Source organism: Epinephelus fuscoguttatus, linkage group LG11 (assembly GCF_011397635.1).
Source record: "Epinephelus fuscoguttatus linkage group LG11, E.fuscoguttatus.final_Chr_v1".
Classification (NCBI taxonomy): Eukaryota; Metazoa; Chordata; class Actinopteri; order Perciformes; family Serranidae; genus Epinephelus; species Epinephelus fuscoguttatus.
In genome coordinates, this window is record NC_064762.1 from 26473949 (window position 1) to 26490050 (window position 16102).

Consider the following 16102-nt stretch of genomic DNA (forward strand, 5'->3'; position numbering starts at 1 on the left):
TTGAGTGGTTGAGTATGTGGGCAGACCCTCTTTCCAGCAGTGAAATAAGAAAAATAAAAAATAAAAAAATGAGAAAAGATGTTACTTGTTAACAAAAAACACTACCTTAATGTTGTGTTCACACCAGATGTGAATAAAACAATTTGCACGAGTGAATTACATGTAAAGACGCAATAAGCTGCAATTTCCCGCTGGGTGAATGACATGAAATATGCAAATTCAGCTGCGCAAATGAAGCGGGTAGCACGATTTCGCTCCAAACACTTTTTCGTGTGGGTTAAAAAATCTGAACTTCAGCGACCGAGTGGCAGCACGATAGCCAATCAGCACCCAAATCTTCCGGGGACGCATAACGCCAAGGACATACCTGCGAATGTTCATTTATTAATACAGCAATATCATGTGAGTTATCTGCGCGTGTAAAGCAAGTCAGCACAAAATATTCTAATGTCCAAACTCGTGCAAGTAAACGCAACATAAGACATTAAATCTTCATTAAAACATGACCTACAAAGCTACCGCAATTTGTTTAAAGTATCTGTTTTTGTTGCCGTACTAGAGATGACCAGACATGATAATTAAGAGACCTATTAAGACAATAAGCTTTTATCAACCCTCAAACTATCTATATCTGACACACTGAAATTATGGAAACCTTCTGTGTATGCAAACTACTGGCAGATGAAGTGTGTTGTGCAAGTCCTCTTCAACTAGCCTGGACCTTTAAAATCCACTGTGTTTTGTTCATTTGTTACCTAATACTCATTGTATGCCTTTAAAAAAAGTAATGTCTCCTCAGCTGAACTCAGTAAAAAGACACCATCTAATGGAGTAATCAGTGAGTCTGGTGTCTGCACGTATCAGTTCTCCTTTTTATGGAAACAAAACCAGTGAATCAGCCGTTATGCACCTGCATTGTGTTGCCACCTGCATGCTGTAACGTGATCGAGCTCAGTAGAAACTCCAAATATTGTCTACGCATGAACATTTGTTTGAACACAAACAAACGTGTGCAGCTCATTGAGAGGAACCATCACAGACTCCCTCATGCTTTGTTTTTCTTTTTTCCAGTTTCTGTGTGCACATGTCTTTGTTTGAGATCTTTTACGCACTCAGTTCACTGTGTATTTGCTTTGGATGGAAATGTAAAACACCCCACACTAATGAAATATTGTTTTTAGCCATGTGCAGCCCATTAAAGACAGTAAAGATGTTTAAAGGTTGTCTGGAAAACATTACAGCGCTCCTGTCAAAGTTGTGAATCACGGAATTTTCCATAAGATGTAATTTCATTAATGGGCTGTGAATTCAAACAAGGAGGTGTATGTCACTGTGCTGCTGAATACACCTTCTCGTAAACAAAACATGAAAGCAGAGACTGGGATCTCCTCACATTTACTCGCAACTGCAAGTACAATCACGTCATTGAGGATCTTTGTGTCTGTGCTCTGCATGCTGGGCAGAGTTTTCCCAAATAGTTCAGCAGTCCTTGTATACTCTTCACTCATCCTTGTGGAATGTCTCGAGGGAGGGGCATCTCCCTGTTAATCTTAAGTCAACATTCCTCAACAGCAACGACAGGAATTTCTAGCATTCTTATTGTCATGAGAGTCTTGCAGTTGAACTTTGAGCATTATTGCCCTCAAGCACAGTCTCATAGTTCACTGGGTAAACACTGACTTTACACTTAGGTTGTCTCCTCAAATCAAATAGTTTACCTTAAGAGCAGGTCAACTCAAAGAGCTGTGCAGATTTTTCTGTTCTTTTAAACATCTTTATAACAGTCTGAACTGAATGTGTGTCCTTTGCTTGCAGGTGGGCATGTTTAAGATCCACCCAGAGATCCCAGAGTCCATGTCGCTGGAGGCTAAAGCCTTCATCCTGCGTTGTTTTGAGCCCGACCCAGACCGCCGTGCTACTGCCCTTGACCTGCTCACGGACGAGTTCCTCACAGTCACCAGCCGCAAGAAGAAGAGCAAGAGCAGCTTCACAGGTGAGTTCAGTTCAGTTTAGGTCAGGTAAGCAGCTGAGGACGCCTTGTTGATGTTTTTTTCGACATTGGATCTCCATTCACGTCCATAACGTTATGGCTAGGTTTCAGCACAAGGTGATAAAAATTTAATAAAATAAAATAAACTCAGTATCAGTCAAAGAAATAGCTAAACAAACCAAATATAAAGATCAGGAAAGAAGGAAGTTAAACAAATAGTTTGACATTTATTAAACTTTAGAAACAACAGCTTAGGGTTTTACTCGGGGTGTGCTCGGCTATATCTTGGCAGGGAGCAGTGAGTTCCTAGAGTTTCTGCTGGTTGCCATTCAAGAACAGGCAGCAGCTTGGGAGATGGACCCTCGGTTAGCGACTTTATCGGCCACCACAAACCCCCCCAGAATCAGGTCTCACAGCAAGCTAGTGGCCAGCAGCAGCACCAAGTCTAACCTGTGTAACAGCAGCATAAAGTTTGCTGATCTGGTCCCCCAATGCTTTGGTTTGCGCTTGCTTGATTCTGATTGCTGCAGCCATGCACACAGATATGAGCAAGTGCTTTATTTTACTTATTGTCAGACTCTCCTTTTGATAAGTCCGTCCTTCTTTTTGGGGGGTTGTGTTGCAGTGTAGACAGTTGCTGCCAATGTTGGAATATTATCTTTCTGTGCAGGATTCTCCACCATTGAATCAGGCTTTCACTGAAGTGACACGTGCATCTGCATTTGTAGAGCAGCCAAAAATCTCTGTGAAATGACCTGTGATTTGCCACAATCTCTCATCATAGGCTAGATTTTTCTACAGCCTGAAAACACAGCGTGCAGAAGTCTAGTTTTTCTCAGTCCATTTAAATTACAATGTGCTCAAAGGTTACTGTGGGATTTTGCCCAGTGAAGCCAAAATTAAACTGCCTACCGGAGCTTTAAGCGTCATAGGATAAGTCCCACTTGCTATACCTGCTCATTATAGAATAAACAGGTGTTCATCATGCAGCCTGAAACATACCCTTAAACTTCATTGTCTGGGTTTCAGTTTAGTCTCAGTACTTGTTTGCTTTCCATCTCGCTGCAGAGACGCTATCATGTGCCCTGGCACCAGCACAAAAGATTAAAAAGAAAGATTAATAGCCTGTGCTCCCTTTATACTTAGAAATGTTATTCTGCCAGTATTACATGGAAACGTTTTGTTCTCGGTTAACTGCTGACACATATTTTATTTTTTTCCTCCACAGCTCTGTCACCGGGGTCTGGTGAGTTACTTTGCCCTCTGTACTTCGTTTTCTCTCAGACATATTTACCACTAGAGGGACTACTTTATGATCCGGATGTCAGTTCTGTGGCACATCTGCCTGCTTTGCTGAAGAGTATCCAAGCTACAGTTTCTTTTTTTTTTTTTTTTTCTGCCAGTGGCTACCTGCCTGGCACGACTCTGCCCTTTCCAAGAACTCAAAATAGACATTGCACAACATGACTTCTTTCCAAATGCTTGAATGTCTTTATAAGCCCTGTTTCATTATTGATACACAATGGCTGCAATTTGCTGCCAGATGCATCAGATAGAGCTTTTCCCCCTCAACATGATGGGACAGTATTATCTGATTTTTCTTTCCTTGTCTGTTCTGACAAGGAAGCCAATTTGCCATCAGCACTTTAACTAATTTCCCCCTCTTGACAGCTTTAGCTCTCTTTGTTATGGAAGAAAAGCTCCTACTTCCTGGTTGGCACAGAAAACAGTCTCTGTCTGTGCTGTGCGAAAAACATCAGATAATTAGTGTCTAATTATCAACAGGCACCTTTAAGGTTTCTTATGTTTGTCGTGTCCTACAGAGTACCTCCGCAGTATCTCGCTACCGGTGCCTGTGGTGGTGGAGGACACCAGCAGCAGCAGTGAGTACGGCTCCGTCTCCCCTGACAACGACCTCAACACCAACCCCTTCATCTTCAAGCCTAGCGTGAAGTGCTATAGTGAGAAGGATGTCAAGGGGCCCAGGTCCCTCTTCCTCAGGTAAGATGAGTGGGGTTAAGACATCTTCTTGTCAGATTAAAAGGGGTCACGGTGGTCTTTTGTTAGTAATTGCTGGTCAATTTGCGTCACCTTAGACTGACATAACGTTAGATGATTGTAGCACTGATAAATTCCAAAGCTGACTGTCTATATGAAGCCCTTTGATTTAATTTCTTTATAAACATGCACAACAATCACAGAAGCAACAATGCTCACTAAATATGTATTATAAAGGAAAATAGTGCAAGTTAAAGGGTCTTTATGTGACATTCAGAACATTAATATAGCAGCACACCACAATTTGCTGTGTAAAGATAAAGTAGAGTAATGGCGTCCTGAGCAGAATATGAAGTCACACTGCCTCTGTGTGTGTTGTAATCCGAGGGTCTCTGTTTGTTGTTGTGGTAGACGGTCCAGCCGCACATGCACATTAGTGAATGAGAGCCCCTGATATCAGGATGGCATTATCAAAAAGAAAGCGCCCACCCTCTGGTTTCCCCTCAGATTTATTCTGTCAGCTCTGTCAGCACTGTTGCTGACACTGTTAGCACTGTTTATAGAGTTAGCCCCTTTAGCTCCTCTAATGCACACACTGTTTTAGTGCCCCACAGTGGCGTATATCAGGGGTTCCCGATCTTTTTAGCTTGCGACCCCTTAAAACAAAGCAATGTCTAATGTACCTAAACACTGGAGGAGCTAGGGATTGAACGATCTGCTCTTCCTTCTACCTCAGTCGCCCCACAATATAATCATAAAAGTTGGTATCAGCTGTCATATAAATAATAGTGGATGAACCGTGATGACTTATATCAAAGAAGTGGAAGATAACCATAGTAAAATTTTAAACATTATGAGCAAATTTAAACAAATCAATCACTTAATTTGTCCTGAAAGAACCATTGGTTGGTTCAGCAGTGGAACAAAAACAAAACATGAATAAACATGATAAAAATGGACAAAAACAGAGAACACTGAAAAAAAAAAAAACTATCTAGAAATAAGTTCTAAATAACAATATAAAATCATAACTTTCTTCACATGGTTTAATGGAGAGGTGGCTGTGTGTTAGACACAGACACAGACTGTAGCCATGTATATATATATATATATATATATATATATATATATATATATATATACATACACATATATATTATTTATGTAGAACCAGCAGAAAAAAATATCAAAGAACCACTGATTTGCATGGGATGGATTGCCCCCTCTGTTAAAATCTCTGAAGCATGTTGCACATTTGCTGCACCCACATCAAAGTGAAGACATACATTTAACATTCATTTTTACATATATTCTGAGCTTTACATGCATGTATTATAAGCTGAACTTTATTATAACTGGAAAATGAGAATGTAGCCCAGGCCAACAGAAGTCTAAAATATATATATATTTTTTTGTTTGGTTCTATTCAGCATCCCAGTGGAGAACTTCGAGGACCACAGTGCTCCTCCATCTCCAGATGAAAAGGACTCAGGCTTCTTTATGCTTCGGAAGGACAGCGAGAGACGAGCCACGCTGCACCACATCCTGACTGAGGACAGGGACAAGGTGGTGGCCAACCTGATGGAGGCCCTCACACAGGTTGGTTATGGAAGGCACCATTCAAATATAAAAACCCGTTATATCTCATGTACACTTGAACCTTTCCTGTTATCGTTTCTGTCGCTCTTTACCTCTCAGGGTTCTGAAGAAATGAAGCTGAAGCCCCAGCACATCTCCACCCTCGTGGTCAGCCTGGCCGACTTTGTTCGCATGGCGGACAGGAAGATCATCGCAAACACGTTGTCTCAACTGAAGCTGGAGCTGGATTTTGACAGCACCGCCATCAGTCAGCTGCAGGTCGTGCTGTTTGGCTTCCAGGATGCTGTAAGTATTAAAGGGACAGTTCACCCCTAAGCAGAAATACTTATTTTACCTCTCACCTGCAGTACTGTTTATCAGCGTAGACTGTTTTGGTACAAGTTGCTGACTGTTATCGGCTGTAGAGATGCGTGACGTGCATCCATCTCTTCCTAACGTACCAATACTGTGCCAGTTAATGTTCCAGCGTAGCCGAGGAGGATGCCATTAATTTTAACATCTTGCACTGTCACAAACACGAACCTCTCATCCATGAGTAGATGCATGCTCCGTTAGGCGTGATGATACAGTTGGCAGGTGTAGATCGGTAGAAAGAAAATGAATCCTGCATGAAACTGCTCACAGATAAATGATTTCCTAGAGGGTCAAGAAGGAATTCATTGCAATGAATTTCGTCATCTCACTTTTCATTCCACTGGTCTTATGGATTATTGATCCAAATTTTAGAAATATGATGACCCAAGCTGAAAATATGTGACATCTCTTTGCTACAAATAATTATTTTTGACTAATGGACTTTAAGTTTTAAACTGCAGCAGTAACAAGGCTTTATCTGTTGCTGAAACTCTCCTCACATGCTGCTCACTCTCTCCTGCACCTGTAACACGTGATTTCCTGTCTATTCTCCATTCCCCCATTTGTAGGCAGAGCTGCTCCCAGCCTCTCCATGAGCCATGTGCTCTGAACACTTGAGCATAATTGTTGTCATTTTGCATGAGCCGCAGAAGGCAGCAGGCTGCCATGTTGCTGCTCTCCCCTGCACAGAGATCAGACAGATAGCTTTGAAATACTTGTAACCTTTCAGCGAGGCGATAAAAGGGGAATCTGTCAGGAGTAATTGCACAGTCTGTATAAAGGGCCGATCTGCTCTCCCCCTCAGAAATACAGTTATGCAGATGAAATGACACAAGAGCAAGTGGTTGTTTTCATATTTGTAAGGGGGTGTTGCGTAATCCTGCGAGATGAGGATGAAGCTCTGATGCCTCCTGTTGGTCATCAGTGTAAAAAAATATAGGAGAAGAGGGAGAGTCGTGCAGCTGGAAAGATTTACAGTTTGGTGTGTAGTGCATGGATTAAGAAGTACAGTGATTAAGACTGAAATATCCTAAAATATCAGGGATGATTTAAAGGTTCCTTGTTGATGATTTGGACATTGCAGTAGAAGATACTGAAGAAAAGAACGTTTAAAAAAAAGCCGGAAATAATGGAGCATCAACTGTTAAGTAAAATTTCACAATGAAAAGTGTATGAATAAACATTCTAAACTGAAACTCTTCACATCTGCAGGTAAACAAAATGCTGAGAAACCACAACATCAAGCCTCACTGGATGTTCGCTCTCGATAACATCATCCGCAAAGCTGTGCAGACCGCCATCACCATCCTGGTGCCAGGTAATATCATCAGTGTCTCCAGCAGAACACCTCTAAATAAGTTATCACTGGTCCCTCGGGGAAGCACTGACTGCCCTATAGATATACAGTAGGAGCTGTGGTGGGAGGTTGTCCTCTAAGCCATAATAACCACTGACATCTGTGAGACTGAAGATGTTCAGTGATGACAACTAAAACACTAAAATCATCCAAGTGAGCACAATAGTGTGCTGGCACTGATTAGTATGTGTTCAGAAGTCTACTCAGCATAGGAACATTACTGTAGCTCAAAAGTAAGAAAAGGAGAACAAGTAGCAGCTCTAAAGCTCGACTGATGAGCGGCTGAGTCTGGCACTTTTGCAGAGGTTCACACAACAGGCTGTTATCACTTGATGAAGTTTTGCACCAGTTAATTAAACTAAACACATCTCAGCACCATCAAGCAACTGTTTGAGTCAGAATTATGTTTTGGGGATGTTTTGTGTGTGCCTTGTGTGTAATGTGGAGACACGGGTTTACTGAATTAATCCATCAATCTTTTAGTCTGTGAAATATCAGAAGTCACAAGTTCCCATAGCCTGATCTTTGGACTGCTTGTTTTGTCCAACAAACGATCCTGAGAAAGAAGCAGGAACCAGTGAATGTCATTTTAACTTGATGAAAAATCAAAATAACTTATGAAATCTATTTCAATTTTCTGTTAATTTACCAGTTGATCAATTTTAAACTTTCATCAAACACATTGATACGTACTTGTCTGGAGTCTGATCTTGATGCAGCATCAGAATCAATGATACTTTGCATCGAGCCAGTGTATTTCCCTAATAAGTATATAATCAAACAAAGTGCATCCTGTCTGTCCTGTTGATCATCATCCATTTAATCACTAAAGTAAATGTCTTGTGTCTTATGTTCAGAGCTGACGCCTCACTTCAGCTTGGCCTCAGAGAGCGACCCGGCTGAGCAGGAGGACGTTGACGACGACACTGAGCAGGGAATAAACTCCACCCACCAGAGCCGGGCACCTCCTGTCGCCGCTCATGACGACACCGTGGCCACCTCTGGAGTTAGCACGCTCAGCTCCACCGTCTCACATGAGTCCCATAATGCACAGCGGTCCGTGAGCATGGAGCTGGGCCGGATGAAGCTGGAGACCAACAGGTTTGCTGAGATTAGACATGTTTATCAGCCAGAAAGCTTTAATTATTTACAGCTGCTTGTTAGCTTGCATGTTAGTCACTTTATCGATTAAATTAAAAATAAATCCTCCTCCGTGTTTCCTCACTCCAACTTGTTTGACTCCAGGCTGATGGAGCAGCTGCTGGAGAAGGAGAGGGAGTATCAGGCCATCCTGCAACAAGTGCTGGAGGAGAGAGAGCAGGAGATCAGACTACTGAGGCTGCGATCTGAGCCCGCAGGTCTGGAATTTTATCCAATTTACCTTTTCACACTGACTGTATGCAACACTAGCCACACTTCTGCTGCTACTACCAACGAGCCAACACGGTTGTGGCTCACTGAAGCAACTCCACTATCTATTCGCAGCTGATCTGTAATAAACAGGCCTACATCAGCACACATGTTGAGAGGGTTAAAAGTGCAGAGAAACATCTAGGATTGTCTGAGGTTGCGTCAGACTTTTTCCCTCCAGCTCACTAAATAATTGATAAAAGTTGAAACGTGAACAATGCACATTAACAAAGCTTTTTCATCGCCTGTACTGGAAGTACAAATTGTGTGATTTCCAGGAAGAAAAAGCCCATTACACATGATATGTATCCGGTCTCGCTGATGCTTTGATATTGCTCTGTTCCGTAGAGATTGTATTGATCCTCTCTGAATCATCTTTTCAAAACGGCTTTCAGTGTGTGAATAATGGTGTGTATATTTTATTGTAGTCTATTTTATGATCATTTTTAATCAATGTAAAGTGTCTTTGAGTACCATGAAAAGCACTCTATAAATAAATTATTATTATTAATATTATTATTATGGATAAGATTCTTTATACATGCTACGATGTTTTAGTGCTTGTCTTGCAAAGTGCAGCTCCACTGCTGCTGGATTTTGAGCCTGGTGCTGAACCAAAATCAGAATTTATGAATGATAAAATTCTGATAGCAATATATCAACCGATACATAATTTAGAATGTGTGGCAAGTCATGTATTTATAAGTCACAATAAAAATATGTGTGAGGCAGAAAATTGTACAGGTACATCAGCTACATTTTGAACAGTAAATTACACTGAAAATGAAATCATCATAAATGATAAACTATAACTTAAAAGGTCAAAGTGCAGTTCTTCCAATTTACAAATATGCAATTTCCTGTCCTGCTGATACAATACAATAGGCTTAGGTGGTATTAAGGTATGACAGAATATCCCGAAGGTATAATTTCCAATATTGTCAAAAATACAGACGCTCCTCTTTCTAAACTGATGCGGAAATGCTGTATTGAGGTGATGTAGTGCATAGAGTGTGCCACCAGAGGTCAGTGTCTATCAGTGGAACAGGCAGCTGAGCTGAGAGAGATGGTGACTCTGAGTGGTAGGGATAACATTACAGGACTAGTTTGAAAAGAAAAATGTCTCTGCCCCTGTTTGGGTGTATTGCCACTTTGCTTTGTCTTGATATGACTTCTTCCACCTCAAAAGTAATTCATTAGCCACATGACTGTATTTAACGCATAATTTTCATTCAACCCACTGATGTGTTGGTATCCGCTACAGCACCAAGTCTCATTGGGCCCTCTGGCAAGAAGGGCACTTATTTCCTACAGTATCTATTCATTATCCTATAGGCCATATTTAAGTATTTAAGTATTAAGTACCAGTATTTAAACTCAACAAGTCTTGTCTAAGTGGGCTAATGGCATATTAGGAACATGGCAGGAGGGTATGAAGGTATGAAAAAGAGATAACACCAAAGCCTAAATACAAATATATATATGTCATACTCATAAATCAAAATCAGTGCTGTGGATGTATTGGAAGAACTACTTCAGTTTGCTTGGTACAACTATAAACTAAAGACATGCAGGTTAGTTACAGTACAATTGAACAATAGTCAACATATCTGGTCCTGGTATATTGACTGACTTTGAAGCAGAAGCATCAAATAAATCAAATATCCTTATAATTTGGTTGTTGTGGGTCCAGTGTGTCTAAAGGGGTCTGTTCACTGTATTCTCCGACAGACGTCTCCACATCAGGTGGTCCAGATGAACAGATGAGTCCACCTGCAGAGAGACATGAGGACTCAGAGCTGACCAGCTGGCTGAGGCTTTACGGAGCTGACCAGGACTCCATAGACAGAGTGAGTTTGTGCTTTTATCTCAGAGCTTTACTTTGTCTGTTGGTTAATTTCACACAGTCACAGCACCAGATCATTCAGTGCAGTCTTTGAGATATTAGAGCTGGATTGCTGCTCTGTGATGGCTGTTTCTGTATTTCCATGATGAAGTGTAAAACATTTCTATAAAGCCCCTTTTTTTTTTTTTTTTTTTTTTTTTTGCTTCTCCAGATACTGAACGAGGAGTACACGTTGAGCGACATCCTCCACGATGTAACAAGAGACGACCTGAAGAGTTTAAGACTGAGGTAGAAAACCAGTTTCTCTTTTTGTCTCTTCACAGTTTCACTTCTGTAGTCAATATCTGGTCACTAAAATATATATGCTGACACTCTAAAAAGCACTGCGGCTCTCCAGATACCAGAAACACAGAAGTGAAGCTATTACACCTCTTACTGTTGCATAGTTGCAGAGTTTATATTGATGTATTTTCCTGGTTCTTACTTAAGGTTTGCACAGGAAATCTCAGCACTTCAGTTCCTCATAGTAGCAGCAAGGGCTAAAATTTGACTTAATTTCTTAGAAAAGTAATGTGAAACTGTGTTCACAGTTTAATCCCATTTGTAAAAATGTTTATTAGATAGCTACTGCTACCACCATTTTTATTTCCCTTTCATATTTTGCTCATTTGAGGCAACATATCAGCTCATAGTACTGGTATATCATATTTTCATAAGAGTGAAACATTTCAAGGGATGGTAATGGTAAATGGACCTGCACCTGTCTAAGGCCTTTCTCATCTTTAGACTTCAGTCTTACACTACATTTCACATTCACCCATTCATGTACACATTCACACACTAGTGGCAGATGCTACCATACATGGTGCCACCTGCTACTGAGTATATATGCACTTAATCAGAACCGTTATTGATAAAAACTCTTAGAGTCATCACAGTCATCACAGTATGTGTTGTAAATTTCTGCCTGTGGCGCCCTCCAGTGGTTGTGTGAAAGAATGTATGTTGGCAGACAGCAATACACACATCTGTTGACAGCAGATGTGTTTCCATTAACTTATTTTTATACTCATTTTGAAGTATCACATCGAAGAAGTTGTATGGAAACAGCAAAATTTGATAAAACATCCTCAACTGCACAAAAACGTTTTTACACACTTAAATTTGTTTTTGTCTTTGATGAAAAAGAGTTGATGCTCTAAATAGGATACTGAAACACCCTTGCCGAATAAGTTCTGATGTAGCAAACATATAACACTTATAACTGATCAGCTGTTTATCGTTGTCTCCTTGGATATTCCCATGACATCATTATTTTTCTCTGACAGCACGAATCATGGTCTTTATTAGCAAACATGAAATAATAATTAAAATTTGCTCGATTGAAACAAATTCCCAGAGACCTCTCTCCATTTTTCTCTCGTAGATGGGTTAGATCCTGGATGTATAAAGAGAAGTGGATACAGTGTAGGAGCCTGGGCCCCATTCATTCCCATCAAAGTTACTCAGTGAACAAAAGAGCTACAGAGACTTTCATTGTTTAAACTCTGAAAGGACTTAATATGAATGGACTTTTGACTCTGATAACTCTGGCTTGTCGTTGTCTTTCCTAGTATACAACTGTTGTCATGACTCTATTGTAAATTAAGTTTTTTGGAGGAAAAAAAAATGTTCAGTGGCACATGGAGGCAAAAAAGGCCCTCCACTAACTTGAATGGGGATAAAATTATTTAATCGTGCCTTTCCTCTGGACTTTCGAGATGTTATCGCACCAAATGGATCAAATTCTGAGGGTGAAACAAGTCATTTTGCAGAGGCTGTGTAAAAATGTACCTACTCACTTGCAGACGTCTCAATCCTAATGTAAGTCTATGGGAAAAGTCTTTAAGGGCCTAGTTGCATCAAGTGGCAGACTCGGCAGTTGTAGTTACACGGTTTGGCCACTATGTCAAATTAACTTCAAAGCCCAGTGCACTTCTGGGGGCCTGGGTGAGATCACCAAGGTGACTTATTTTGTGTGCACCAACCAATGTCAAATACAGATGTGTCTCAGTTTTAGGAGTCAAACTATGAAATGGACTCAGTGCTGAGTTGAAACTGAGTTGCTCTCCGTTGAGTTTGAAAGAAAGCCCTAAAATGTAAAATGATTACAGATTATAATTTAGAGTATAATGCAATTATTTATTTACTTTCTTTGGTATTGTTGATATTATGGGTTATCCTTTGGTTAATAAAGGATAGGCACAAACAATACTGGGGCTTCAGCCTGTCCTTTTTCGATTAATGACTGTGAGGAAATTTGTGTGAAATAATCTTTGTTTTCTAAGATGTATGTAACCGAAATAAAAATCATTCATTTATTGCAGTGTAGATTGTGTCTTGTGACCTAACAGTCTTTTCTCTGTGTCCTGTCAGAGGTGGGATCCTGTGTAAACTATGGAAGGCCATCACAGACTACAGGCAGAAGCCAACCTGAGGCCTTAAGTGGCAACAACCACTCAGAGAATCCAGGGCGTTTGTCCCCCAACAACACAGTATTCTCCTCTTTACCTCAGTATTTATAAGAGCAAGACTTTTAGGAGATGAATCTGTGTTTGCCGTGTGCACAGAGCAGCTTTCCAACCACACAAGAAACTCCTTGACTGGTCTTGTTGGAGTATTTTTGTACATTTTGGAAGAAAAAACACAGGATTTGACTTACGGAGCAACAATTACTTATAACTGAGAAGTGCCACTAGTTTTGCTATGCCGGACGGACATTACACATTTTTTTTGTTACAGGTGCGTTCAAAAAGACAATTGGTGAGAAAATCTGTTGTTAAAATCTTGAAAACTGTCAAAACATTTTCTCTGTAATGTTTACAAAACTGGAGACTGACCGTTTTCTAACACAAGCCTGAGATACAAAATACTACATTCAAAATCGTGTGTACTAATGTTTTTATCATAGGCATCCTATCACTACTTTATTTAAGTGTATTTTTAATTTAATTGTTATGGTAATCTGAAGGATGTCAGTGCATGCCCTGTTTTCATTTTTATCCATACTGAGACTTATTTAATTTTTTGTTTTTCACATTTCCTTTTATAATACGAATCAACAATTTTTTTTTATTTTTCAGAAACATGTAAATATTGCGTTATAGAATTCTATGTGAACGACATTTATGTGCTTTAAAGATGCATTGAAAAGCAGTTTAAATCTCCATGTGGATCAGACCGAGTCTACAATGAACACGTGAAAAATTGATTGTATAATATTGTATTTTCTAGTGTCATAAATCATAGGAGAAAATAATAGTAATTGATATTACATCAGATCATTTGCTCTGTTTTTACTGTTGTACACTGACAAAAATGTGCTTATCTTGCTTGTGTAGATATGTTCATTCAATCGGCTGTATGTTGTGATGAAAAAAATCTGACATGCAAGCAGTTTTCATATGGAAGAGCCTTGACCTTTTTTTATTTTAAAACCATGATGTCAGAAATGGGGAACATAATCATGAGCTGTGTGTCCATTTTGTTTCATATCTAAATTTATTCAAGATTTTTGTGTCACATTGTTAAAATAAAACTTTTCATCTTGAAACTGTGAAAGAATTGTGTCAGAAATACTCTGTTACATTTGTGATTGAATATAGTCGCCTGAAGGTATTTTCATTGTTTTTAAGAATAGGGTGGTATATGCATTGGTTATTAAAAGGAAATCTACTCAAGGAAATCTACTCATGGAGAAATATTATAGTTGTACTTGCTACAAAACATAGTATTAAAAATTGGATTAAAGGTCTATACTGTTCCCAAAGGAAGTTAGGCTTCCATTAGTAAATCAGTGTGTATGCTGCATCAGGCTACCTAAAAATGTGTTGTAATATGACCTCGGGTCAATCATGAGACAATGGGTCCCTGGGCACAGACATGGAGAAGGCCCCACCATCTCTCCTACACAGGATCAAGACACACTGACTTTATAGCTGTTTAGAGTCTTGTTGTTACAGTTTGCATCTTTGTAGTTGTTATGCATCTCTCTGTGGTTTTGTGTCTCTTTGTAGTCATTTTGAGTCTTTATAGGTCTTTATGTCTTTTTGTAGTAATTTTAAATCCATCCATTTTCATAACCGCTTATCCTCTTGACAGTTGCAGGGGGCTGGAGCCTATCCCAGCTGACATTGGGTGACAGGCAGGGTACACCCTGGACAGGTCACCAGACTATCACAGGGCTGACACATAGAGGCAGACAACCATTCACACTCACATTCACACCTACGGCCAATTTAGAGTCATCAATTAACCTGCATGTCTTTGGACTGTGGGAGGAAGCTGGAGTACCCAGAGAAAACCCACGCTGACACGGGGAGAACATTCAAACTCTGCACAGAAGGGCTCTCTCCTGGGATTGAGCCAGGAACCCTCTTGCTGTGAGGCAACAGTGCTAACCTCTACACCATCATGTCACCCATTTTTAAATCCTTTATAGTTTTTTTTTAACTACTGTTTGTAGTCATTTTGAATGTCTTCACAATTTTTTGACGCTTCATAGTCATTTTATGTGTCTTTGTGGTTGTTTTGTGTCTCTTTGTGGGGATATTGTGTCTCTTTGTAATTTTTGTACTAATTTTGAGTCTCTTGTTGTTTATGTTTCTTTGTAGTCATGTTGTGTCTCTGTAGTCATTTTGAGTCTATAGATTTTTATGTCTCTTTGTAGTCATGTGTCTCTTTGTAATTGATTTGTGCCTATTTATAGTTGTTTTTGGTCTCTTCATAGTTTTTATGACTCCTTGTAGTCATGTTGTGTCTCTTTGTAGTCATTTTGAGTATCGTTATAGTTTTTAAATGTATCTTTCTAGTAATTTTGAGTCTCTTTATAGTTTTAAATGTGTCTTTGTAGTCACGATGTGTCTCTTTCTAGTTGCTTTGGGTGTCTTACAGATTACTTGCTACCCTGTTAAAAATGTAAAAAGTAAGGCAACTATTCTAATTACCTCATCAACGTAATGTTACGTACTACATTTGATTACTTTTTAATTACTTTTCTGACAAATGTTTTAAACTGAGCAATAAAGCTGAAAAATGTCTGAAAATAGGTTATGTCAAAAGAAAGCATCCCTGCACAGCGAAAAGGATGCAAACCAACAAAATGAATGTTATATCCTACACAAAAACGTTTTACAGAACAGAATATTTGGATGTAAACCTTTTTGAAATCACCAACATTTTGATTAGTAACTGTAATTTATTTTTAACAAACCTTATCACAAAACATCCCATCTGTAAAGCAGACAGGATGACCAACATACTGTCATTATTGACTGTAACTGTTAATGATACTTATCTGTACATCCATGGGTATGTTGCAAACAACAACTATTATCAGCTGCAGGATCTAATTGATTGAAGTACAGTCCTTTGTTAATTTAAGGTGGAAATATTATGGTTCCACTGGGGATTGAACCCAGGACCTTCTGCGTGTAAAGCAGACGTGATGACCACTACACTATGGAACCTTATTAGTGGCCATTCATATATTTTAATCAGTAACTACATC

General features: G+C 39.6%; 1 protein-coding gene and 1 non-coding gene across 2 annotated transcripts in view; one reads left to right on the plus strand and one right to left on the minus strand.

The window, feature by feature from the left end:
- Positions 1-14157, plus strand: part of map3k5 (mitogen-activated protein kinase kinase kinase 5) — a 105510-nt gene extending 91353 nt beyond the window's left edge. Inside the window, exons 20-30 of the mRNA XM_049589956.1 lie at positions 1816-1993; positions 3219-3236; positions 3814-3991; positions 5419-5587; positions 5687-5872; positions 7154-7259; positions 8156-8399; positions 8544-8656; positions 10440-10558; positions 10766-10842; positions 12970-14157. Coding sequence (XP_049445913.1) covers positions 1816-1993; positions 3219-3236; positions 3814-3991; positions 5419-5587; positions 5687-5872; positions 7154-7259; positions 8156-8399; positions 8544-8656; positions 10440-10558; positions 10766-10842; positions 12970-13030 — 1449 coding nt within the window. The 3' untranslated portion in view covers positions 13031-14157. The remainder of the gene's footprint in view (positions 1-1815; positions 1994-3218; positions 3237-3813; positions 3992-5418; positions 5588-5686; positions 5873-7153; positions 7260-8155; positions 8400-8543; positions 8657-10439; positions 10559-10765; positions 10843-12969) is intronic.
- A 1831-nt stretch (positions 14158-15988) lies between these two features.
- trnav-uac (transfer RNA valine (anticodon UAC)) lies at positions 15989-16061 on the minus strand. The gene has a single exon. It is a non-coding gene; the product is annotated as a tRNA-Val (tRNA).
- Between the last annotated feature and the right edge of the window lie 41 nt (positions 16062-16102).